A 27534-nucleotide genomic window follows, 5' to 3' on the forward strand; every position below is an offset into this window, starting at 1 on the left:
ACCTGGGCCACCAAGCATCAGGAGCCAGGACTCACCCTAACGATAGTGTTGGACCTGGGCCACCAAGCTTTAGGAGTCAGGACTCACCCTAACGATAGTGTTGGACCTGGGCCACCAAGCTTTAGGAGTCAGGACTCACCCTAACGATAGTGTTGGACCTGGGCCACCAAGCTTTAGGAGTCAGGACTCACCCTAACGATAGTGTTGGACCTGGGCCACCAAGCTTTAGGAGTCAGGACTCACCCTAACGATAGTGTTGGACCTGGGCCACCAAGCTTTAGGAGTCAGGACTCACCCTAACGATAGTGTTGGACCTGGGCCACCAAGCTTTAGGAGTCAGGACTCACCCTAACGATAGTGTTGGACCTGGGCCACCAAGCTTTAGGAGTCAGGACTCACCCTAACGATAGTGTTGGACCTGGGCCACCAAGCTTTAGGAGTCAGGACTCACCCTAACGATAGTGTTGGACCTGGGCCACCAAGCTTTAGGAGTCAGGACTCACCCTAACGATAGTGTTGGACCTGGGCCACCAAGCTTTAGGAGTCAGGACTCACCCTAACGATAGTGTTGGACCTGGGCCACCAAGCTTTAGGAGTCAGGACTCACCCTAACGATAGTGTTGGACCTGGGCCACCAAGCTTTAGGAGTCAGGACTCACCCTAATGATAGTGTTGGACCTGGGCCACCAAGCTTTAGGAGTCAGGACTCACCCTAACGATAGTGTTGGACCTGGGCCACCAAGCTTTAGGAGTCAGGACTCACCCTAACGATAGTGTTGGACCTGGGCCACCAAGCTTTAGGAGTCAGGACTCACCCTAACGATAGTGTTGGACCTGGGCCACCAAGCTTTAGGAGTCAGGACTCACCCTAACGATAGTGTTGGACCTGGGCCACCAAGCTTTAGGAGTCAGGACTCAGCCTAACGATAGTGTTGGACCTGGGCCACCAAGCTTTAGGAGTCAGGACTCACCCTAACGATAGTGTTGGACCTGGGCCACCAAGCTTTAGGAGTCAGGACTCACCCTAACGATAGTGTTGGACCTGGGCCACCAAGCTTTAGGAGTCAGGACTCACCCTAACGATAGTGTTGGACCTGGGCCACCAAGCTTTAGGAGTCAGGACTCACCCTAACGATAGTGTTGGACCTGGGCCACCAAGCTTTAGGAGTCAGGACTCACCCTAACGATAGTGTTGGACCTGGGCCACCAAGCTTTAGGAGTCAGGACTCAGCCTAACGATAGTGTTGGACCTGGGCCACCAAGCTTTAGGAGTCAGGACTCACCCTAACGATAGTGTTGGACCTGGGCCACCAAGCTTTAGGAGTCAGGACTCAGCCTAACGATAGTGTTGGACCTGGGCCACCAAGCTTTAGGAGTCAGGACTCACCCTAACGATAGTGTTGGACCTGGGCCACCAAGCTTTAGGAGTCAGGACTCACCCTAACGATAGTGTTGGACCTGGGCCACCAAGCATCAGGAGCCAGGACTCACCCTAACGATAGTGTTGGACCTGGGCCACCAAGCTTTAGGAGTCAGGACTCACCCTAACGATAGTGTTGGACCTGGGCCACCAAGCTTTAGGAGTCAGGACTCACCCTAACGATAGTGTTGGACCTGGGCCACCAAGCTTTAGGAGTCAGGACTCACCCTAACGATAGTGTTGGACCTGGGCCACCAAGCTTTAGGAGTCAGGACTCACCCTAACGATAGTGTTGGACCTGGGCCACCAAGCTTTAGGAGTCAGGACTCACCCTAACGATAGTGTTGGACCTGGGCCACCAAGCTTTAGGAGTCAGGACTCACCCTAACGATAGTGTTGGACCTGGGCCACCAAGCTTTAGGAGTCAGGACTCACCCTAACGATAGTGTTGGACCTGGGCCACCAAGCTTTAGGAGTCAGGACTCACCCTAACGATAGTGTTGGACCTGGGCCACCAAGCTTTAGGAGTCAGGACTCACCCTAACGATAGTGTTGGACCTGGGCCACCAAGCTTTAGGAGTCAGGACTCACCCTAACGATAGTGTTGGACCTGGGCCACCAAGCTTTAGGAGTCAGGACTCACCCTAACGATAGTGTTGGACCTGGGCCACCAAGCATCAGGAGCCAGGACTCACCCTAACGATAGTGTTGGACCTGGGCCACCAAGCTTTAGGAGTCAGGACTCACCCTAACGATAGTGTTGGACCTGGGCCACCAAGCTTTAGGAGTCAGGACTCACCCTAACGATAGTGTTGGACCTGGGCCACCAAGCTTTAGGAGTCAGGACTCACCCTAACGATAGTGTTGGACCTGGGCCACCAAGCTTTAGGAGTCAGGACTCACCCTAACGATAGTGTTGGACCTGGGCCACCAAGCTTTAGGAGTCAGGACTCACCCTAACGATAGTGTTGGACCTGGGCCACCAAGCTTTAGGAGTCAGGACTCACCCTAACGATAGTGTTGGACCTGGGCCACCAAGCTTTAGGAGTCAGGACTCACCCTAACGATAGTGTTGGACCTGGGCCACCAAGCTTTAGGAGTCAGGACTCACCCTAACGATAGTGTTGGACCTGGGCCACCAAGCTTTAGGAGTCAGGACTCACCCTAACGATAGTGTTGGACCTGGGCCACCAAGCTTTAGGAGTCAGGACTCACCCTAACGATAGTGTTGGACCTGGGCCACCAAGCTTTAGGAGTCAGGACTCAGCCTAACAATAGTGTTGGACCTGGGCCACCAAGCATCAGGAGCCAAATTAAAGCTTTAGCAAACTGTCTGCCAAGGTTTGGATAGAGCTTCAATCAGACAGAGCAGAGAAATGACACATCTAGTGGGTAGGAGTAAACACAGTGTACTATTTCGTTCTCTCGTTCCCTCTGCCCCCTTTCCCCCCCCCCCCGTTACCCCGCACAGAGAAACAATTATCATCAGGTAGGCCAAGACAAGGAGGTCTGTTCTGTTGGAATCGTGCCACATCAGGATGTATCCAGCCCCTTTTTTTTCTTAATGTTTTCCTCTCTTCCCCTCCTTCCTCTCTTCTAGTTGTGCCTTGGGGAGTGTTTGATGTTGGGCTTTATTAAAGGTTAAAAAAAAAACAACAGGGAGATCGTTTTTCAAAGACCAAGCCTGTTCGGTTCCCTGCCTCACTCTCCCTGAGAATCACAGGAAATGTCTGTATGTATTATAAACACAGCTCCTTTCAAACATCTCTCTGTACGGGAGGTAGTCTCTTACCAGGATATTATTGCACTGGGACAAGTAAATATCTGCTCCGTGGCTTTGGAAGAACTTGGAGAAATTAATAAATTATGTGACCAGTTTTTTCCTTGATCTAATGTTAATCTTTTCTAAGGAAAATAATTGAGAATATTACTTTTCATGATGTTTTCAGTTTTAGTGTGATGATGGATACTATTCAATGGTTTTACTGTTATGTAAAAGGAACTGGCCCTAGTGGTCAGGACACAGCTTGGACATACCTGACACTAACTGGCCCTAGTGGTCAGCTTGGACATACCTGACACTAACTGGCCCTAGTGGTCAGCTTGGACATACCTGACACTAACTGGCCCTAGTGGTCAGCTTGGATATACCTGACACTAACTGGCCCTAGTGGTCAGGACACAGCTTGGATATACCTGACACTAACTGGCCCTAGTGGTCAGCTTGGACATACCTGACACTAACTGGCCCTAGTGGTCAGCTTGGATATACCTGACACTAACTGGCCCTAGTGGTCAGGACACAGCTTGGACTTGGATACCTGACACTAACTGGCCCTAGTGGTCAGCTTGGATATACCTGACACTAACTGGCCCTAGTGGTCAGTCCTAGTTGGACATACCTGACACTAACTGGCCCTAGTGGTCAGCTTGGATATACCTGACACTAACTGGCCCTAGTGGTCACCTGACACTAACTGGCCCTTGGACATACCTGACACTAACTGGCCCTAGTGGTCAGCTTGGATATACCTGACACTAACTGGTCCTAGTGGTCAGCTTGGACATACCTGACACTAACTGGCCCTAGTGGTCAGCTTGGATATACCTGACACTAACTGGCCCTAGTGGTCAGCTTGGACATACCTGACACTAACTGGCCCTAGTGGTCAGCTTGGACCTGACATAACTGGCCCTAGTGGTCAGCTTGGACCTGACACTAACTGGCCCTAGTGGTCAGCTTGGACATACCTGACACTAACTGGTCCTAGTGGTCAGGACACAGCTTGGACATACCTGACACAAACTGGCCCTAGTGGTCAGGACACAGCTTGGATATACCTGACACTAACTGGCCCTAGTGGTCAGGACACAGCTTGGATATACCTGACACTAACTGGTCCTAGTGGTCAGGACACAGCTTGGATATACCTGACACTAACTGGCCCTAGTGGTCAGGACACAGCTTGGACATACCTGACACTAACTGGCCCTAGTGGTCAGCTTGGACATACCTGACACTAACTGGTCCTAGTGGTCAGCTTGGACATACCTGACACTAACTGGCCCTAGTGGTCAGCTTGGACATACCTGACACTAACTGGCCCTAGTGGTCAGCTTGGATATACCTGACACTAACTGGCCCTAGTGGTCAGGACACAGCTTGGACATACCTGACACTAACTGGCCCTAGTGGTCAGCTTGGATATACCTGACACTAACTGGCCCTAGTGGTCAGGACACAGCTTGGATATACCTGACACTAACTGGCCCTAGTGGTCAGGACACAGCTTGGATATACCTGACACTAACTGGTCCTAGTGGTCAGGACACAGCTTGGACATACCTGACACTAACTGGCCCTAGTGGTCAGCTTGGACTAACTGGCCCTAGTGGTCAGGACACAGCTTGGATATACCTGACACTAACTGGCCCTAGTGGTCAGGACACAGCTTGGACATACCTGACACTAACTGGCCCTAGTGGTCAGCTTGGACATACCTGACACTAACTGGTCCTAGTGGTCAGCTTGAACATACCTGACACTAACTGGTCCTAGTGGTCAGCTTGGACATACCTGACACTAACTGGCCCTAGTGGTCAGCTTGGACATACCTGACACTAACTGGTCCTAGTGGTCAGCTTGGACATACCTGACACTAACTGGTCTTAGTGGTCAGCTTGAACATACCTGACACTAACTGGTCCAAGTGGTCAGCTTGGATATACCTGACACTAACTGGCCCTAGTGGTCAGCTTGGACATACCTGACACTAACTGGTCCTAGTGGTCAGCTTGGACATACCTGACACTAACTGGCCCTAGTGGTCAGCTTGGACATACCTGACACTAACTGGTCCTAGTGGTCAGCTTGGACATACCTGACACTAACTGGTCTTAGTGGTCAGCTTGGACATACCTGACACTAACTGGTCCTAGTGGTCAGCTTGGACATACCTGACACTAACTGGTCTTAGTGGTCAGCTTGGACATACCTGACACTAACTGGTCCTAGTGGTCAGCTTGGACATACCTGACACTAACTGGCCCTAGTGGTCAGCTTGGACATACCTGACACTAACTGGCCCTGGTGGTCAGCTTGGACATACCTGACACTAACTGGTCCTAGTGGTCAGCTTGGACATACCTGACACTAACTGGCCCTAGTGGTCAGCTTGGACATACCTGACACTAACTGGTCCTAATGGTCAGCTTGGACATACCTGACACTAACTGGCCCTAGTGGTCAGCTTGGACATACCTGACACTAACTGGTCCTAGTGGTCAGCTTGGACATACCTGACACTAACTGGCCCTAGTGGTCAGCTTGGACATACCTGACACTAACTGGTCCTAGTGGTCAGTCAGCTTGGACATACCTGACACTAACTGGTCCTAGTGGTCAGCTTGGACATACCTGACACTAACTGGTCCTAGTGGTCAGCTTGGATATACCTGACACTAACTGGCCCTAGTGGTCAGCTTGGACATACCTGACACTAACTGGCCCTAGTGGTCAGCTTGGACATACCTGACACTAACTGGTCCTAGTGGTCAGCTTGGACATACCTGACACTAACTGGTCCTAGTGGTCAGCTTGGACATACCTGACACTAACTGGCCCTAGTGGTCAGCTTGGACATACCTGACACTAACTGGTCCTAGTGGTCAGCTTGGACATACCTGACACTAACTGGCCCTAGTGGTCAGCTTGGACATACCTGACACTAACTGGCCCTATTGGTCAGCTTGGACATACCTGACACTAACTGGCCCTAGTGGTCAGCTTGGATATACCTGACACTAACTGGTCTTAGTGGTCAGCTTGGACATACCTGACACTAACTGGTCCTAGTGGTCAGCTTGGACATACCTGACACTAACTGGCCCTAGTGGTCAGCTTGGACATACCTGACACTAACTGGCCCTATTGGTCAGCTTGGACATACCTGACACTAACTGGCCCTAGTGGTCAGCTTGGACATACCTGACACTAACTGGTCCTAGTGGTCAGCTTGGATATACCTGACACTAACTGGCCCTAGTGGTCAGCTTGGACATACCTGACACTAACTGGTCCTAGTGGTCAGCTTGGACATACCTGACACTAACTAGTCCTAGTGGTCAGCTTGGACATACCTGACACTAACTGGTCCTAGTGGTCAGCTTGGACATACCTGACACTAACTGGTCCTAGTGGTCAGCTTGGACATACCTGACACTAACTGGTCCTAGTGGTCAGCTTGGACATACCTGACACTAACTGGTCCTAGTGGTCAGCTTGGACATACCTGACACTAACTGGTCCTAGTGGTCAGCTTGGACATACCTGACACTAACTGGCCCTAGTGGTCAGCTTGGACATACCTGACACTAACTGGCCCTAGTGGTCAGCTTGGACATACCTGACACTAACTGGTCCTAGTGGTCAGCTTGGACATACCTGACACTAACTGGTCCTAGTGGTCAGCTTGGACATACCTGACACTAACTGGCCCTAGTGGTCAGCTTGGACATACCTGACACTAACTGGCCCTAGTGGTCAGCTTGGACATACCTGACACTAACTGGCCCTAGTGGTCAGCTTGGACATACCTGACACTAACTGGCCCTAGTGGTCAGCTTGGACATGCCTGACACTAACTGGTCCTAGTGGTCAGCTTGGACATACCTGACACTAACTGGCCCTAGTGGTCAGCTTGGACATACCTGACACTAACTGGTCCTAGTGGTCAGCTTGGACATACCTGACACTAACTGGCCCTAGTGGTCAGCTTGGACATACCTGACACTAACTGGCCCTAGTGGTCAGCTTGGACATACCTGACACTAACTGGTCCTAGTGGTCAGCTTGGACATGCCTGACACTAACTGGTCCTAGTGGTCAGCTTGGACATACCTGACACTAACTGGCCCTAGTGGTCAGCTTGGACATATCTGACACTAACTGGTCCTAGTGGTCAGCTTGGACATACCTGACACTAACTGGTCCTAGCGGTCAGCTTGGACATACCTGACACTAACTGGTTCTAGTGGTCAGCTTGGACATACCTGACACTAACTGGCCCTAGTGGTCAGCTTGGACATACCTGACACTAACTGGTCCTAGTGGTCAGCTTGGACATACCTGACACTAACTGGCCCTAGTGGTCAGCTTGGACATACCTGACACTAACTGGTCCTAGCGGTCAGCTTGGACATACCTGACACTAACTGGTCCTAGTGGTCAGCTTGGACATACCTGACACTAACTGGCCCTAGTGGTCAGGACACAGCTTGGATATACCTGACACTAACTGGCCCTAGTGGTCAGCTTGGACATACCTGACACTAACTGGCCCTAGTGGTCAGGACACAGCTTGGATATACCTGACACTAACTGGTCCTAGTGGTCAGGACACAGCTTGGACATCCCTGACACTAACTGGCCCTAGTGGTCAGCTTGGACATACCTGACACTAACTGGCCCTAGTGGTCAGCTTGGACATACCTGACACTAACTGGCCCTAGTGGTCAGCTTGGACATACCTGACACTAACTGGCCCTAGTGGTCAGCTTGGACATACCTGACACTAACTGGTCTTAGTGGTCAGGACACAGCTTGGACATACCTGACACTAACTGGCCCTAGTGGTCAGCTTGGACATACCTGACACTAACTGGTCTTAGTGGTCAGCTTGGACATACCTGACACTAACTGGTCCTAGTGGTCAGGACACAGCTTGGACATACCTGACACTAACTGGCCCTAGTGGTCAGCTTGGACATACCTGACACTAACTGGTCTTAGTGGTCAGCTTGGACATACCTGACACTAACTGGTCCTAGTGGTCAGCTTGGACATACCTGACACTAACTGGTCCTAGTGGTCAGCTTGGATATACCTGACACTAACTGGCCCTAGTGGTCAGGACACAGCTTGGACATACCTGACACTAACTGGTCCTAGTGGTCAGCTTGGACATACCTGACACTAACTGGTCCTAGTGGTCAGCTTGGACATACCTGACACTAACTGGTCCTAGTGGTCAGCTTGGACATACCTGACACTAACTGGTCCTAGTGGTCAGCTTGGACATACCTGACACTAACTGGTCCTAGTGGTCAGCTTGGACATACCTGACACTAACTGGCCCTAGTGGTCAGCTTGGACATACCTGACACTAACTGGCCCTAGTGGTCAGCTTGGACATACCTGACACTAACTGGCCCTAGTGGTCAGCTTGGACATACCTGACACTAACTGGCCCTAGTGGTCAGCTTGGACATGCCTGACACTAACTGGTCCTAGTGGTCAGCTTGGACATACCTGACACTAACTGGCCCTAGTGGTCAGCTTGGACATACCTGACACTAACTGGTCCTAGTGGTCAGCTTGGACATACCTGACACTAACTGGCCCTAGTGGTCAGCTTGGACATACCTGACACTAACTGGCCCTAGTGGTCAGCTTGGACATACCTGACACTAACTGGTCCTAGTGGTCAGCTTGGACATGCCTGACACTAACTGGTCCTAGTGGTCAGCTTGGACATACCTGACACTAACTGGCCCTAGTGGTCAGCTTGGACATATCTGACACTAACTGGTCCTAGTGGTCAGCTTGGACATACCTGACACTAACTGGTCCTAGCGGTCAGCTTGGACATACCTGACACTAACTGGTTCTAGTGGTCAGCTTGGACATACCTGACACTAACTGGTCCTAGCGGTCAGCTTGGACATACCTGACACTAACTGGTCCTTGTGGTCAGCTTGGACATACCTGACACTAACTGGTCCTAGTGGTCAGCTTGGACATACCTGACACTAACTGGTCCTAGTGGTCAGCTTGGATATACCTGACACTAACTGGTCCTAGTGGTCAGCTTGGACATACCTGACACTAACTGGTCCTAGTGGTCAGCTTGGACATACCTGACACTAACTGGCCCTAGTGGTCAGCTTGGACATACCTGACACTAACTGGCCCTAGTGGTCAGCTTGGACATACCTGACACTAACTGGCCCTAGTGGTCAGCTTGGATATACCTGACACTAACTGGTCCTAGTGGTCAGCTTGGATATACCTGACACTAACTGGCCCTAGTGGTCAGGACACAGCTTGGACATACCTGACACTAACTGGTCCTAGTGGTCAGCTTGGACATACCTGACACTAACTGGTCCTAGTGGTCAGCTTGGACATACCTGACACTAACTGGTCCTAGTGGTCAGCTTGGACATACCTGACACTAACTGGTCCTAGTGGTCAGCTTGGACATACCTGACACTAACTGGCCCTAGTGGTCAGCTTGGACATACCTGACACTAACTGGTCCTAGTGGTCAGCTTGGACATACCAATGGTTTTACTGTTATGTAAAACTAACAGGCCCTAGTGGTCAGGACACAGCTTGGACATACCGTTGTTGTGGAGATTCACAGAAATGGTCCTTAAAACAAATAGACCGTTTTGACATAAGAACTACAGTACCCACGTCACCAATTACTCTGTCAGCAGACACACAGCAGAAACAGCCTTTAATACAACACAGCACTGAGACACACTGAGACACTACAACATATCACTGAGACACACTGAGACACTACAACATAACACTGAGACACTACAACATAACACTGAGACACTACAACATAACACTGAGACACACTGAGACACACTGAGACACTACAACATAACACTGAGACACACTGAGACACTACAACATAACACTGAGACACTACAACATAACACTGAGACACACTGAGACACTACAACATAACACTGAGACACTACAACATAACACTGAGACACACTGAGACACTACAACATAACACTGAGACACTACAACATAACACTGAGACACTACAACATAACACTGAGACACTACAACATAACACTGAGACACACTGAGACACTACAACATAACACTGAGACACACTGAGACACTACAACATAACACTGAGACACACTGAGACACTACAACATAACACTGAGACACACTGAGACACTACAACATAACACTGAGACACTACAACATAACACTGAGACACACTGAGACACTACAACATAACACTGAGACACAACAACACACATACCATACTGGGTAACAGTGTTATCCTAAGACTAACGGTCTGGAGCACTGGGTTAGGGTTAGATCAGGGCTGAGGTGGGTTAGATCAGGGCAGAGGTAGGTTAGATCAGGGCAGAGGTGGGTTAGATCAGGGCTGAGGTGGGTCTGTAATAAACTAATGGAACTGCTTTAAAGTAGTGCACTACCCCTATGGGCCCTGGTCTAAAGTAGTGCACTACCCCTATGGGCCCTGGTCTAAAGTAGTGCACTACCCCTATGGGCCCTGGTCTAAAGTAGTGCACTACCCCTATGGGCCCTGGTCTAAAGTAGTGCACTACCCCGATGGGTCCTGGTCTAAAGTAGTGCACTACCCCTATGGGTCCTGGTCTAAAGTAGTGCACTACCCCTATGGGTCCTGGTCTAAAGTAGTGCAGTACCCCTATGGGCCCTGGTCTAAAGTAGTGCACTACCCCGATGGGTCCTGGTCTAAAGTAGTGCACTACCCCTATGGGTCCTGGTCTAAAGTAGTGCACTACCCCTATGGGCCCTGGTCTAAAGTAGTGCACTACCCCTATGGGCACTGGTCTATAGTAGTGCACTACCCCTATGGGCACTCGTCTATAGTAGTGCACTATCCCTATGGTCACTGTCTTGGTAAACCAAAGTTTCTCCAGCTGTCTTGGTAACCAAAGACACTCCAGCTGTCTTGGTAACCAAATATACTCCAGCTGTCTTGGTAACCAAGTTACTCCAGCTGTCTTGGTAACCAAGTTTCTCCAGCTGTCTTGGTAACCAAGTTACTCCAGCTGTCTTGGTAAACCAGAGTTACTCCAGCTGTCTTGGTAACCAAATATACTCCAGCTGTCTTGGTAACCAAGTTACTCCAGCTGTCTTGGTCACCATAGATACTCCAGCTGTCTTGGTAACCAAAGATACTCCAGCTGTCTTGGTAACCAAATATACTCCAGCTGTCTTAGTAACCATAGATACTCCAGCTGTCTTGGTAACCAAGTTACTCCAGCTGTCTTGGTAACCATAGATAATCCAGCTGTCTTGGTAACCAAGTTACTCCAGCTGTCTTGGTAACCAAATATATTCCAGCTGTTTTGGTAACCAAATATAATCCAGCTGTCTTGGTAAACTATAGATACTCCAGCTGTGTTGGTAAACCATAGATACACCAGCTGTCTTGGTAACCATATATACTCCAGCTGTCTTGGTAACCAAGATACTCCAGCTGTCTTGGTAAACCATAGATACTCCAGCTGTGTTGGTAACCATAGATACTCCAGCTGTGTTGGTAACCATAGATACTCCAGCTGTGTTGGTAACCATAGATATTCCAGCTGTCTTGGTAAACCATAGATACTCCAGCTGTGTTGGTAACCATAGATACTCTAGCTGTGTTGGTAACCATAGATACTCCAGCTGTCTTGGTAAACCATAGATACTCCAGCTGTGTTGGTAACCATAGATACTCCAGCTGTGTTGGTAACCATAGATACCCCAGCTGTGTTGGTAACAATAGCTAGTATTTTTGTTTGACACCCTGGTTTGTTTCCAGTGTGTCCTGGTGTGCTGCTAAAAACCTGTCAACCACACTGATTTTAACTGGAGGTGGCAGTCAGGATGTTTTTCTCTCTGTCACACCCTCACACACCCTCACCCACCCACCCTCACCCACCCACCCTCACCCACCCACACACACCCTCACCCACCCACCCTCACCCACCCACACACACCCACCCACACACACCCACCCACCCTCACCCACCCGCACACACCCACCCACACACACCCACCCACACACACCCTCACACACCCTCACCCACCCACCCACACACACCCACCCACACGCCCTCACCCACACACCCTCACCCACCCACCCTCACCCACCCACACACACCCACCCACCCACCCTCACCCACCCACACACACCCACCCACCCACCCTCACCCACCCACCCTCACCCACCCGCACACACCCACCCTCACCCACCCACACACACCCACCCTCACCCACCCGCACACACCCACCCTCACCCACCCGCACACACCCACCCACCCTCACCCACCCACACACACCCACCCTCACACACCCTCACCCACCCACCCTCACCCACCCACACACACCCACCCACCCTCACCCACCCGCACACACCCACCCACACCCACCCACACACACCCACCCTCACCCACGCGCACACACCCACCCTCACCCACCTACACACACCCTCACCCACCCGCACACACCCACCCGCACACACCCACCCGCACCCACCCACCCTCACCCACCCGCACACACCCACCCTCATCCACACTCACCCACCCACACACCCTAACAGGTATTCTCATCCAGTATGATGCAGACTGGGTAACAGGTGCTCTCACCCAGTATGATGCAGACTGGGTAACGGGTATTCTCATCCAGTATGATGCAGACTGGGTAACGGGTGCTCTCACCCAGTATGATGCAGACTGGGTAACAGGTATTCTCATCCAGTATGATGCAGACTGGGTAACAGGTGCTCTCTCCCAGTATGATGCAGACTGGGTAACAGGTGCTCTCTCCCAGTATGATGCAGACTGGGTAACAGGTGCTCTCACCCAGTATGATGCAGACTGGGTAACAGGTGCTCTCACCCAGTATGATGCAGACTGGGTAACAGGTGCTCTCTCCCAGTATGATGCAGACTGGGTAACAGGTGCTCTCACCCAGTATGATGCAGACTGGGTAACAGGTGCTCTCTCCCAGTATGATGCAGACTGGGTAACAGGTGCTCTCTCCCAGTATGATGCAGACTGGGTAACAGGTGCTCTCACCCGGTATGATGCAGACTGGGTAACAGGTGCTCTCTCCCAGTATGATGCAGACTGGGTAACAGGTGCTCTCTCTCTCTTTAATAACAGCGTCCTCTGCGATATATGACAATGACTTCAAATCAAATCCAAAGTTCAAGAACTTTGGGAAACGGCGGACAAAAATACATATTGTTGTCCTTCTTTTTTTGTTGGTGTACAGCCGTTTCCCAATGCTCTTGAACACAGCATGACGCCTCTGTGACAGTAGGGATTAGTTCGTGGATGCTGCTCTCTCCGAGGGGGGAGAGAAAGGAAAAGTAATCTCTTAGTGTTTGGCAGCAAGCATGCTAATCTGACGTCCCAGTGGAAACACTCTCTCCCTCTTTCTGCTATGAATCATCTCATACTGAAGGCCAAAGAGATCAGCATCATGGGTACACAGCTAATAGTTGACTGATATTGTACAATAACTGTTGTGTTGTCAACAAACAAACAAACAAACAAACAAACAAATACATATTAGCTGCTACGAGGTCTGGAACAAAATAAATTGTCTTGATTAGCTTCATGGATGTTGTTGCCAGTTGTTGACAGATATTGTACAGTGAGTGTTGTGTTGGCAGATTACAGCACACAAACAAACTAAGAGTCCTTACCTGGTAGTAGTCTGGATCTAGGCTGTGGTGTTCTATAGTCTGGATCTAGGCTGTGTTGTTCTGTAGTCTGGATCAATGTTGTGTTGTTCTGTAGTCTGGATCAATGTTGTGTTGTTCTGTAGTCTGGATCAAGGCTGTGTTGTTCTGTAGTCTGGATCAATGTTGTGTTGTTCTCTAGTCTGGATCTAGGCTGTGTTGTTCTGTAGTCTGGATCAATGTTGTGTTGTTCTGTAGTCTGGATCTAGGCTGTGTTGTTCTGTAGTCTGGATCTAGGCTGTGTTGTTCTGTAGTCTGGATCTAGGTTGTGTTGTTCTGTAGTCTGGATCTAGGCTGTGTTGTTCTGTAGTCTGGATCTAGGCTGTGTTGTTCTGTAGTCTGGATCAATGTTGTGTTGTTCTGTAGTCTGGATCAATGTTGTGTTGTTCTGTAGTCTGGATCTAGGCTGTGTTGTTCTGTAGTCTGGATCTAGGCTGTGTTGTTCTGTAGTCTGGATCAATGTTGTGTTGTTCTGTAGTCTGGATCAATGTTGTGTTGTTCTGTAGTCTGGATCAAGGCTGTGTTGTTCTGTAGTCTGGATCAATGTTGTGTTGTTCTGTAGTCTGGATCTAGGCTGTGTTGTTCTGTAGTCTGGATCAATGTTGTGTTGTTCTGTAGTCTGGATCTAGGCTGTGTTGTTCTGTAGTCTGGATCTAGGCTGTGTTGTTCTGTAGTCTGGATCTAGGTTGTGTTGTTCTGTAGTCTGGATCTAGGCTGTGTTGTTCTGTAGTCTGGATCTAGGCTGTGTTGTTCTGTAGTCTGGATCAATGTTGTGTTGTTCTGTAGTCTGGATCAATGTTGTGTTGTTCTGTAGTCTGGATTAATGTTGTGTTGTTCTGTAGTCTGGATTAATGTTGTGTTGTTCTGTAGTCTGGATTAATGTTGTGTTGTTCTGTAGTCTGGATCAATGTTGTGTTGTTCTGTAGTCTGGATCAATGTTGTGTTGTTCTGTAGCCTGGATCTAGGTTCTGTTGTTCTGTAGTCTGGATCTAGGCTGTGTTGTTCTGTAGTCTGGATTAATGTTGTGTTGTTCTGTAGTCTGGATCAATGTTGTGTTGTTCTGTAGCCTGGATCTAGGTTCTGTTGTTCTGTAGTCTGGATCAAGGCTGTGTTGTTCTGTAGTCTGGATTAATGTTGTGTTGTTCTGTAGTCTGGATTAATGTTGTGTTGTTCTGTAGTCTGGATCAATGTTGTGTTGTTCTGTAGTCTGGATCAATGTTGTGTTGTTCTGTAGTCTGGATCAATGTTGTGTTGTTCTGTAGCCTGGATCAAGGCTGTGTTGTTCTGTAGTCTGGATCAATGTTGTGTTGTTCTGTAGTCTGGATCAATGTTGTGTTGTTCTGTAGCCTGGATCAATGTTGTGTTGTTCTGTAGTCTTGATCAAGGCTGTGTTGTTCTGTAGTCTTGGTCAAGGCTGTGTTGTTCTGTAGTCTTGGTCAAGGCTGTGTTGTTCTGTAGTCTTGGTCAAGGCTGTGTTGTTCTGTAGTCTTGGTCAAGGCTGTGTTGTTCTGTAGTCTGGATCTAGGCTGTGTTGTTCTGTAGTCTGGATCTAGGCTGTGTTGTTCTGTAGTCTGGATCTAGGCTGTGTTGTTCTGTAGTCTGGATCTAGGCTGTGTTGTTCTGTAGTCTGGATCAATCTTGTGTTGTTCTGTAGTCTGGATCTAGGCTGTGTTGTTCTGTAGTCTTGGTGAAGGCTGTGCTGTTCTGTAGTCTATATCTAGGTTATGTTGTTCTGTATCTTGGTCAAGGCTGTGTTGTTCTGTAGTCTTGGTCAAGGCTGTGTTGTTCTGTAGTCTTGGTCAAGGCTGTGTTGTTCTGTAATCTTGGTCAAGGCTGTGTTGTTCTGTAGTCTTGATCTAGGTTATGTTGTTCTGTAGTCTTGGTGAAGGCTGTGTTGTTCTGTAGTCTTGGTCAAGGCTGTGTTGTTCTGTAGTCTTGGTCAAGGCTGTGTTGTTCTGTAGTCTTGATCTAGGTTCTGTTGTTCTGTAGTCTTGGTCAAGGCTGTGTTGTTCTGTAGTCTTGGTCAAGGCTGTGTTGTTCTGTAGTCTTGGTCAAGGCTGTGTTGTTCTGTAGTCTTGGTCAAGGCTGTGTTGTTCTGTAGTCTTGGTCAAGGCTGTGTTGTTCTGTAGTCTTGGTCAAGGCTGTGTTGTTCTGTAGTCTTGGTCAAGGCTGTGTTGTTCTGTAGTCTTGATCTAGGTTCTGTTGTTCTGTAGTCTGGATCAAGGCTGTGTTGTTCTGTAGTCTTGGTCAAGGCTGTGTTGTTCTGTAGTCTTGGTCAAGGCTGTGTTGTTCTGTAGTCTTGGTCAAGGCTGTGTTGTTCTGTAGTCTTGGTCAAGGCTGTGTTGTTCTGTAGTCTTGGTCAAGGCTGTGTTGTTCTGTAGTCTTGATCTAGGTTATGTTGTTCTGTAGTCTTGGTGAAGGCTGTGTTGTTCTGTAGTCTTGGTCAAGGCTGTGTTGTTCTGTAGTCTTGGTCAAGGCTGTGTTGTTCTGTAGTCTTGGTCAAGGCTGTGTTGTTCTGTAGTCTTGGTCAAGGCTGTGTTGTTCTGTAGTCTTGATCTAGGTTCTGTTGTTCTGTAGTCTGGATCAAGGCTGTGTTGTTCTGTAGTCTTGGTCAAGGCTGTGTTGTTCTGTAGTCTTGGTCAAGGCTGTGTTGTTCTGTAGTCTTGGTCAAGGCTGTGTTGTTCTGTAGTCTTGGTCAAGGCTGTGTTGTTCTGTAGTCTTGGTCAAGGCTGTGTTGTTCTGTAGTCTTGATCTAGGTTATGTTGTTCTGTAGTCTTGGTGAAGGCTGTGTTGTTCTGTAGTCTTGGTCAAGGCTGTGTTGTTCTGTAGTCTTGGTCAAGGCTGTGTTGTTCTGTAGTCTTGGTCAAGGCTGTGTTGTTCTGTAGTCTTGGTCAAGGCTGTGTTGTTCTGTAGTCTTGATCTAGGTTCTGTTGTTCTGTAGTCTGGATCAAGGCTGTGTTGTTCTGTAGTCTTGGTCAAGGCTGTGTTGTTCTGTAGTCTTGGTCAAGGCTGTGTTGTTCTGTAGTCTTGGTCAAGGCTGTGTTGTTCTGTAGTCTGGATCTAGGCTGTGTTGTTCTGTAGTCTGGATCTAGGCTGTGTTGTTCTGTGGTCTTGGTCAAGGCTGTGTTGTTCTGTAGTCTTGGTCAAGGCTGTGTTGTTCTGTAGTCTTGGTCAAGGCTGTGTTGTTCTGTAGTCTGGATCAAGGCTGTGTTGTTCTGTAGTCTTGGTCAAGGCTGTGTTGTTCTGTAGTCTTGGTGAAGGCTGTGTTGTTCTGTAGTCTTGGTGAAGGCTGTGTTGTTCTGTAGTCTTGGTCAAGGCTGTGTTGTTCTGTAGTCTTGGTCAAGGCTGTGATGTTGATACACAGTAAAGCCTGAAACGTTTATAAATACATATAGCCTTTGTGAGAGATGTGATGTGGCCTAGGAACAGCGGGTTAACCACTAGGTTACCCACTCTAACCACTAGGCTACCCTGCCTTTGTGAGAGATGTGATGTGGAGGAGAAGTGTAGTAAAGACATGGATATTAGTTGGTAGAGTTGTGTACAGTACTTTAGCCAATAGACACACTACTATTGTGTCTCTAGGGTTGTGTCTCATGTAGACTGACCCCCTAGTGGGGACATGTTCATTTAGACTGACCCCCTAGTGGGGACATGTTCATTTAGACTGACCCCCTAGTGGGGACATGTTGTTCATTTAGACTGACCCCCTAGTGGGGACATGTTAATTTAGACTGACCCCCTAGTGGGGACATGTTCATTTAGACTGACCCCTTAGTGGGGACATGTTCATTTAGACTGACCCCCTAGTGGGGACATGTTCATTTAGACTGACCCCCTAGTGGGGACATGTTGTTCATTTAGACTGACCCCCTAGTGGGGACATGTTCATTTAGACTGACCCCCTAGTGGGGACATGTTGTTTTATTTTGACTGACCCCGTAGTGGGGACATGTTGTTCATTTAGACTGACCCCCTAGTGGGGACATGTTCATTTAGACTGACCCCTAGTGGGGACATGTTCATTTAGACTGCCCCCCTAGTGGGAACATGTTGTTCATTTAGACTGACCCCTATTGGGGACATGTTGTTCATTTAGACTGACCCCCTAGTGGGGACATGTTAATTTAGACTGACCCCCTAGTGGGGACATGTTAATTTAGACTGACCCCTAGTGGGGACATGTTCATTTAGACTGACCCCCGAGTGGGGACATGTTGTTAATTTAGACTGACCCCCTAGTGGGGACATGTTGTTCATTTAGACTGACCCCCTAGTGGGGACATGTTGTTCATTTAGACTGACCCCCTAGTGGGGACATGTTGTTCATTTAGACTGACCTCCTAGTGGGGACATGTTGTTCATTTAGACTGACCCCCTAGTGGGGACATGTTGTTCATTTAGACTGACCCCCTAGTGGGGACATGTTCATTTAGACTGACCCCCTAGTGGGGACATGTTCATTTAGACTGACCCCCGAGTGGGGACATGTTCATTTAGACTGACCCCCTAGTGGGGACATGTTGTCCATTTAGACTTGACCCCTAGTGGGGACATGTTCATTTAGACTGACCCCCTAGTGGGGACATGTTGTTCATTTAGACTTGACCCCCTAGTGGGGACATGTTCATTTAGACTGACCCCTAGTGGGGACATGTTGTTCATTTAGACTTGACCCCCTAGTGGGGACATGTTCATTTAGACTGACCCCCTAGTGGGGACATGTTGTCCATTTAGACTTGACCCCCTAGTGGGGACATGTTCATTTAGACTGACCCCCTAGTGGGGACATGTTGTTCATTTAGACTTGACCCCCTAGTGGGGACATGTTCATTTAGACTGACCCCCTAGTGGGGACATGTTGTTCATTTAGACTTGACCCCCTAGTGGGGACATGTTCATTTAGACTGACCCCCTAGTGGGGACATGTTGTTCATTTAGACTGACCCCTAGTGGGGACATGTTGAATTCCTCCGTACTCCATATCTGGGCCGTGGATCTCGGTCTGACTCAAAGCATAAACGTTTTTGAAATAACAGCAAAGTTATACTTTACTTTGGCCTGTGAAAGATCAGAGTGTTGAAACGTGTAATTGTTTCAAGACGTTTGGAGAGTGCCCCTGTTGCTATCCAACTGTACACCGGAGTAGAGCTGAGAGGTTTCACTCCTGTCAGTTGTTTGAGGTAATGAGAGGACTGGACAACTTTTAAGATTAAAAAAAAATTTAAAAAAATAATGTTTTAGAGATGAAGGCAATGACACCATCATGTCAAATTACAGTTGATATTTCTAGTTGTGGCGGGGGTCTTTCGTACAGCCAGGCTGTGACATTCAGCATGACAAGAACACTGTGGACTGAATGAGAGCCAATGCCAACGTCGAGATATTTCTCTGGCTAGTGTATCAGTCATAGTGATTACACATTTCACAGAAGGTTTGAGTTGTAATTCCAGGCTACTAACATGCTGTTACAGGGAACAGTTTATCTGTAGCCTCTTTACAGTGTCGTTCTCATGTCAGAGACGTCTATTGGAAACCTGAGAGCACACGTGTGGGAAAACAAAACGGAAAAACTAAAGTCGAATGTCTGTGTTTCTCAATCTTCTGTGATCGAAGTTCAATGTCCCAATTCTAACCGTCCTCCTCCTGTTTTTTCTCTCTCTCTCTCTCTCTCTCTCTCTCTCTCTCTCTCTCTCTCTCTCTCTCTCTCTCTCTCTCCTCTCCTCTCCTCTCCTCTCCTCCTCTCCTCTCCTCTCCTAGGAAGCGCTCGGTGACCCACGCCCAGCTGATGCACGATAAGGGCCGGACGCTGCAGGATTTCAAGCGTCGCATGTGGCTCCAAGAGCTGCTGGAGGAGGTCCATACGGCTGAGATCAGGGAGCTGCCCGTCCGCCCGGTGGTCAGCAGCGGACTGGGGCTGGGACTACCGGGTGCCGGGGTAGGGGTCAGCCTGGGATTGGGCACCACTGGGGGTACCCTGCACCCCCACCCCAAACCTCCAGGGGGCACCAAAAACCTTCCCATTAACTTCCATATGGAGGAGGAGGGAACCAACCTGCCGCAGGAGACCAACAAGTCCCAAACATACAAAGACAAAGACGGGGCACGGAGGGCCAAGGAAGGGAAGAAAAAGAAAGGGAGGAATGGGAAGAGGAGGGAGGGGGAGAGGAGGGAGGTGGAGAGGAGAGATGGGGGGGAGAAGAGGAAGAGGCGGGCGCGCTCACTGGGCTGGGCGCAGGAAGGGGAGGAGCCTGGGAATGGGTACCACCTGGAGTGGCGAGGGCCCTTCTTCGGCCTAAGGGGGGCGCTGCACTAGAACACTGTCACACTCTGACTAAGGTAAACAAACACCTGATGGTGTTGTTGTTGTTGTTGGTTCTGGGTGATAGATTGCTGAGTGAATGTCAGTGAATGTCTACTTTACAGTGAACTAATGTCTTTCTCTCTTTTTGTGTTTCAGAAACCCTAAGGACATTCAGATGAACACCCAGACACTCCTGATGCAGGGTTTTGTGATAGTGATTTTTTGGAAAGTAAAATAAGGAAATATTTATTTTCTGTAAATATTGTAAACGCACCAGACTAGTGATAATGACGAAGACAATAAAAATTACAGATGCTCGCTCGGTGGAGCAACATAATTTAATAATTGTGAAATCCTGCCTGTTCTGGTTTGTTTTGTTAGGACTATGCCAATTATTATTAATGTCAGATTTTGCTGTAATTTATTTTTGTTTGAATCGTGTATTTATTTTGTAAATGTATCGAGGTGCTGCTGACCTTCTATATTTTTGTACCATAATGCACTTTTAGATATATAAGTAATTTTGTTAATTGACTTTTTGTGGTTGATTGAAATGAAGAAAACATTGTTGGTCATTCCTCCATGTTATCTAGGCTCCTTCTCTGCACGGTTCTATAGTGATCACATGACTCGTCTGTCCGCTCTGACTGGCCCACAGACGTCTAATCTAGTTGACTGTTGACCAGGGGCGTGTTCAATAGGCACATTATGGAAAATGTTTCAAAATGTTTATAAAATAGGAAATCCAAAAAATTAGCATTTCTAATTGGGCTAAAGTCCAGCTAGTCCCTCCCCGTTCCAGATGGTTCTCTTCAGTTCGATACCTAACGAACACGACCCAGGACAACCCACGCAGCTGTCCTCAACCCCTGACCCCTAACCTCTGTACATTGTGCTTCAACTCCCCCCTCCGTCAGTTGGTCCACTGGGACCTTGTCTTTCTCCTGTTATGCTTCTGAATGCTGTCCTAAGTTCAAAGTTCACTCGGCCTGTACATAACCTGAACACAATGCAACAACTTCATATCGTTGTTTGGCACTTGCACTGAGAGACTACCCTATATTGAATGGATTAAACATTTGACAGTATCTCCCTGAGTGTGATGTGTCCTTGCTATGTGTCTGACTGATATCCTGTCTGGTTGTATGAACTGTGTGTTTTGTCTTGTCCTGCTGATGTCCCTCACCTCACCATCTCACACTGGCTGTGGAGTTCCATAATAATCGATCAATAACTATCTTATTATTAGTGAAGCTATAATTCCCTGAAATCAATCACAACAACATCACTGATTAGGGTCCACCCTCACTCCGTGGCCCTGTGCTTCACAGCGCGGTATGGGGGATTTGATTGACAGCCGTTCTGAACTTCAAGTTGCCCTCATCCCTACTGCTGATTGGTTAACTTTTGATTGGGGAAATGCTGTAAATGTAGAGAACTCAATGGATTTTGAAAGATGAGACATTGAGGATGAGAATAAATATGTCATATGAGCAAGCCAAACACAAGAGAGTCCAAATGTGTCTTTCACATGTCCATAAAACTCATGTAATATAGTGTCAACATTGATCACCATGTTAGATGTACAGTTACATCCTTTGTGAACCAAAATGATGGGACAAACTGATTACTGTCCAGCACCTCCTCTAGGGACAGACTGATAACTGTCCAGCACCTCCTCTAGGGACAGACTGATTACTGTCCTGCACCTCCTCCAGGGACAGTGTGATTACTGTCCAGCTCCTCCTCTAGGGACAGACTGAATACTGTCCAGCTCCTCCTCTAGGGACAGACTGATTACTGTCCTGCACCTCCTCCAGGGACAGACTGAATACTGTCCTGCACCTCCTCTAGGGACAGACTGATTACTGTCCTGCACCTCCTCTAGGGACAGACTGATTACTGTCCAGCTCCTCCTCTAGGGACAGACTGATTACTGTCCTGCACCTCCTCTAGGGACAGACTGATTACTGTCCTGCACCTCCTCTAGGGACAGACTGATTACTGTCCTGCACCTCCTCTAGGGACAGACTGATTACTGTCCTGCACCTCCTCTAGGGACAGACTGATTACTGTCCTGCACCTCCTCTAGGGACAGACTGATTACTGTCCAGCACCTCCTCTAGGGACAGACTGATTACTGTCCTGCACCTCCTCCAGGGACAGACTGATTACTGTCCTGCACCTCCTCTCCTCTGTTACTGTCCACCATACACCACTTCACCATTATTCACTGGTCAAAAGTAGAGCAGTATACAGGGAATAGGATTATTCTCCCACAGAGTGGTCAATGTTGCAGGGATTTCTGGGTACCAGACAGCAGACAGACAGCAGTGTCTTGACTTGATTCCTGTAAAAACTATTAAAGTACAGCAGCAATGATCACGATGGCCTCATACAGAGAGCACGACCCCATTGACCCAGTCAGAACCCGCCAGGCCTTATATGACCCAGTCAGAACCCATAGGGCCTCCCTCCTCTCATGGCATGCCTAAGTAAATGGCCTCCTTTGGCTTCGACTATTGACAGAGATGTCATCCCTGGAGTCCATATGCTGGCAAGCTGTCTATGAGTGAAGACAACCCCTGTCTCTGTCTGACGACAACCCCTGTCTCTGAGTTAAGACAACCCCTGTCTCTGTCTCTGTCTGAAGACAACCCCTGTCTCTGTCTCTGAGTGAAGACAACCCCTGTCTATGAGTGAAGACAACCCGTCTCTGAGTTAAGACAACCCCTGTCTCTGTCTCTGTCAGAAGACAACCCCTGTCTCTGTCTCTGAGTGAAGACAACCCCTGTCTATGAGTGAAGACAACCCCTGTCTATGAGTGAAGACAACCCCTGTCTATGAGTGAAGACAACCCCTGTCTCTGAGCTAAGACAACCCCTGTCTATGAGTGAAGACAACCCCTGTCTCTGAGTGAAGACAACCCCTGTCTCTGAGCTAAGACAACCCCTGTCTATGAGTGAAGACAACCCCTGTCTCTCTATTTTTAAGGTACAAGAGACAGGCCTGAGGCTGAAGCCCATGTCGATAAATTAGACCTCTTCATTTCTTTGGTACCAATGTTATATTTTTAAAGGAGGGCCGAGGTCCACAGCAGACCCAAATACAGCAGCTATATATTCTCCCCTCTCTCGTTCTCTATTCTTCTGTAACTCCCTCCAGGGGCGGGACAGCACTACGTGGCGCTCCTCTCCTCACAGCGAAGCTGAAGTGTCAACAAATTGCCACTTCTCATCATAAATTCGATTTGAAATTCAATTACAAATGATAAACGTTTCCAAAAGAAGAGGAATGTGGCGAGGAGGAGAGTTTGGCTTCCAGCAGAACCATTAAAATAATTCACACCGCTGGGTTTTGCAACATGACAAGTTTGGTTTGGCCATAAGCTGAGGGGCTGAGAGACCTTAAGCAGGAGTAGAGACACACATACACTACACACTCTCTCTCACACACACACTCTCTCTCTCTCTCTCTCTTTCACACACACGCACAAACGTAAACACGCAGGGCCGTGTTGACGTTATGATTCAAACACTGTGGGGACGGCTGGGCAGAGACTGGAGGACGACTGCAAGACAGCTCTCTAAGCTGGAACATCCAACCAACCAAAACATCCCTGGTATAAACTCCATAACCAACCAAAACATCCCTGGTATAAATTCCATAACCAACCAAAACAACCCTGGTATAAACTCCATAACCAACCAAAACAACCCTGGTATAAATTCCATAACCAACCAAAACAACCCTGGTATAAATTGGTATAACATAGTTCCCAAAGACAAAGTACCACCTCTCTCTCTCATTACCGTGTGCCTAGTACAGGGTTCCCTCACTGACAGCACGCAAGTCATTTTATTTGGCCACCCCAAGTTTTCTGAGAAAAAATAATTGATTTTTTTTTTTATATTGTTGAACATAGACTGTAAAAACATCAGCAAATCAGCTCCAATTGATGTTACTTTTTAAAAATGTGTTCTACAGTATTCCCACACATAACAGAGAGATACTGTACATGTGATCGTGGATAAGCAAGGTTTGAAATGATTATGTTTTAGTCTGTTTGGTCATTTTGCGGTGAATTTGAAGTCGACAGATATTTGTAATTATGTACCGGCCCCCTGACCATCCACTCAAGACAAAATTGGTCCTCTTAAAGATCCGCCCCGTTTTCCCCCCATTTTCGACCCTAAAATGACATCCCCAAATCTAACTGCCAGGACCTGATACAAGGATGTGCATATACTCTTAGTACCATTTGAAAGGAAACACTTTGACGTTGGTGGAAATGTGAAAGGAATGTAGGAGAATAAAACACATTAGATCTGGTAAAAGATAATACAAAGAAAAAAACAACCGTTTTTTGGTATTTATTTGTTCTATCATCTTTGAAATGCAAGAGAAAGGCCATAATGTATTATTCCAGCCCAGGTGCAATTTAGGTTTTGGCCACTAGATGACAGCAGCGTACTTGTATTTCTGTTCAAACTTTTGTATCAAGACTGACGAAATGTGCCTAATTTGTTTATTAATAACTTTAAATTCGTAATTGTGCAACTCTCCTCAAACAGTAGCATGGTATTATTTCACTGTAAAAGCTACTGTACATTGGACAGTGCAGTTAGATTAACAAGAATGTAAGCTTTCTGCCAATATCAGATATGTCTATGTCCTGGGAAATGTTCTTGTTGCTAATCTCATTAGCCTACGTTAGCTCAACCTCATGCTAATCTCATTAGCCTACGTTAGCTCAACCTCATGCTAATCTCATTAGCCTACGTTAGCTCAACCTCATGCTAATCTCATTAGCCTACGTTAGCTCAACCATCCCTCAGGGGACCCACCGATCCTGTTGAAGTTTTAATCTTGTTGATGATCCCTGGTCTCGTACACGGTTTTCAAAATACATTGCAATTTGAGTATATGTTCACCAAGCAGGAATACACCTAACATGTAAACATTTTGTGCAAGACAATCTTAGGATACAAATGAGGGTTAGGCAGGTTTAAACAACATAATGTATCTGGGCTGACAGGCAGGTTTAAACAACATAATGTATCAGGGCTGACAGGCAGACAGCAGTGAAGAGTTAGACAGGTTAACCAACATACTGTATCTGGGCTGACAGGCAGGTTAACCAACATACTGTATCTGGGCTGACAGACAGGTTAACCAACATACTGTATCTGGACTGACAGACAGGTTAACCAACATACTGTATCTGGGCTGACAGGCAGGTTAACCAACATACTGTATCAGGGCTGACAGACAGGTTAACCAACATACTGTATCTGGACTGACAGACAGACAGCAGTGAAGAGTTAGACAGGTTAACCAACATACTGTATCTGGACTGACAGACAGACAGCAGTGAAGAGTTAGACAGGTTAACCAACATACTGTATCTGGGCTGACAGACAGACAGCAGTGAAGAGTGAGACAGGTTAACCAACATACTGTATCTGGGCTGACAGACAGACAGCAGTGAAGAGTTAGACAGGTTAACCAACATACTGTATCTGGGCTGACAGGCAGACAGCAGTGAAGAGTTAGACAGGTTAACCAACATACTGTATCTGGGCTGACAGGCAGGTTAACCAACATACTGTATCTGGGCTGACAGGCAGACAGCAGTGAAGAGTTAGACAGGTTAACCAACATACTGTATCTGGGCTGACAGGCAGACAGCAGTGAAGAGTTAGACAGGTTAACCAACATACTGTATCAGGGCTGACAGGCAGACAGCAGTGAAGAGTTAGACAGGTTAACCAACATACTGTATCTGGGCTGACAGACAGACAGCAGTGAAGAGTTAGACAGGTTAACCAACATACTGTATCTGGGCTGACAGACAGACAGCAGTGAAGAGTTAGACAGGTTAACCAACATACTGTATCTGGGCTGACAGGCAGACAGCAGTGAAGAGTTAGACAGGTTAACCAACATACTGTATCTGGGCTGACAGACAGGTTAACCAACATACTGTATCTGGGCTGACAGACAGACAGCAGTGAAGAGTTAGACAGGTTAACCAACATGCTGTATCTGGGCTGACAGGAAGGCCAACATTCTCTAATGTAGCTATAAAAGGTTTCTGTAAAGCACCTCTACGGACAAATAAACTACTCTTATTTTGACAGGCAGGAAGCTGAACACACAAAGGCCTCTGGCGGACGCTTGATCCAATTTCCAAACTGGCTGGAATTCTGAGGGAGCCGGTCATTCCCGCTGGTTGGGAAAACAGGACCGGATAAATAATTAGTGGAGAACTGGGAACAGACCTCTGAGAAAAGGAGAGGACAGGAGAGGAGAAACCGAGGAGGGGTGACAGGACAGGAGCTTCTACATTGCTTGCTGTTTGGGGTTTTTAGGCTGGGTTCCTGTATAAGCGCTTTCTGACATCTGCTGATGTAAAAAGAAAAAAGAAAAAAAGGTCTCTATAAATATAAATACATTTGATTTGATTTGCGTGACCCATTTAAATAGACCCCACCACAGACGTGTCAGACCGAACCACTCCACTGTTCTGCTCGGTTACCAGTACTTAGGGACACTTCACCTCAGTCCGTGTCTCTGTATTCATACGCCTCAACTCAAGCCAACTGACATCAATCTGGAATAGACTATAACGAGCCAATGACTGTGTAAGTTCCTTGTGCTGGAGTGTAATGTAATTTCTGTCGTCTATGATTCAGAGGAAAATGCTGGGCAGTGGGTTCTACACTGCCTGCTGCTGTTACAGTCTATTGCTGATTAGTCTACAGACCAGCCAGACCCCTAAGTCTATGGCCAGACTGCTGATTAGACTAAGTCTACAGACCAGCCAGACCCCTAAATCTATGGCCAGACTGCTGATTAGAGTAAGTCTACAGACCAGCCAGACCCCTAAGTCTATGGCCAGACTGCTGATTAGACTAAGTCTACAGACCAGCCAGACCCCTAAGTCTATGGCCAGACTGCTGATTAGACTAAGTCTACAGACCAGCCAGACCCCTAAATCTATGGCCAGACTGCTGATTAGACTAAGTCTACAGACCAGCCAGACCCCTAAGTCTATGGCCAGACTGCTGATTAGACTAAGTCTACAAACCAGCCAGACCCCTAAGTCTATGGCCAGACTGCTGATTAGACTAAGTCTACAGACCAGCCAGACCCCTAAGTCTATGGCCAGACTGCTGATTAGACTAAGTCTACAAACCAGCCAGACCCCTAAGTCTATGGCCAGACTGCTGATTAGACTAAGTCTATAGACCAGCCAG

The 27534-nt window shown here is 47.9% G+C and overlaps 2 protein-coding genes across 3 annotated transcripts in view; both read left to right on the top strand.

Moving 5' to 3' along the window:
- LOC135515266 (parathyroid hormone-related protein-like) overlaps positions 1-21354 on the top strand; it is a 30758-nt gene extending 9404 nt beyond the window's left edge. For both annotated transcript variants that reach the window (XM_064938965.1, XM_064938966.1), the window contains 2 exons: positions 19729-20307; positions 20429-21354. In XM_064938965.1, the coding sequence (XP_064795037.1) occupies positions 19729-20284 (556 nt within the window). In that variant the 3' untranslated portion in view covers positions 20285-20307; positions 20429-21354. The remainder of the gene's footprint in view (positions 1-19728; positions 20308-20428) is intronic.
- LOC135515598 (uncharacterized protein KIAA0930 homolog) overlaps positions 1-27534 on the top strand; it is a 504429-nt gene that overhangs the window by 270741 nt on the left and 206154 nt on the right. The window lies entirely within an intron of this gene.

Source organism: Oncorhynchus masou, chromosome 27 (assembly GCF_036934945.1).
Source record: "Oncorhynchus masou masou isolate Uvic2021 chromosome 27, UVic_Omas_1.1, whole genome shotgun sequence".
In the NCBI taxonomy this organism is placed as follows: Eukaryota; Metazoa; Chordata; class Actinopteri; order Salmoniformes; family Salmonidae; genus Oncorhynchus; species Oncorhynchus masou.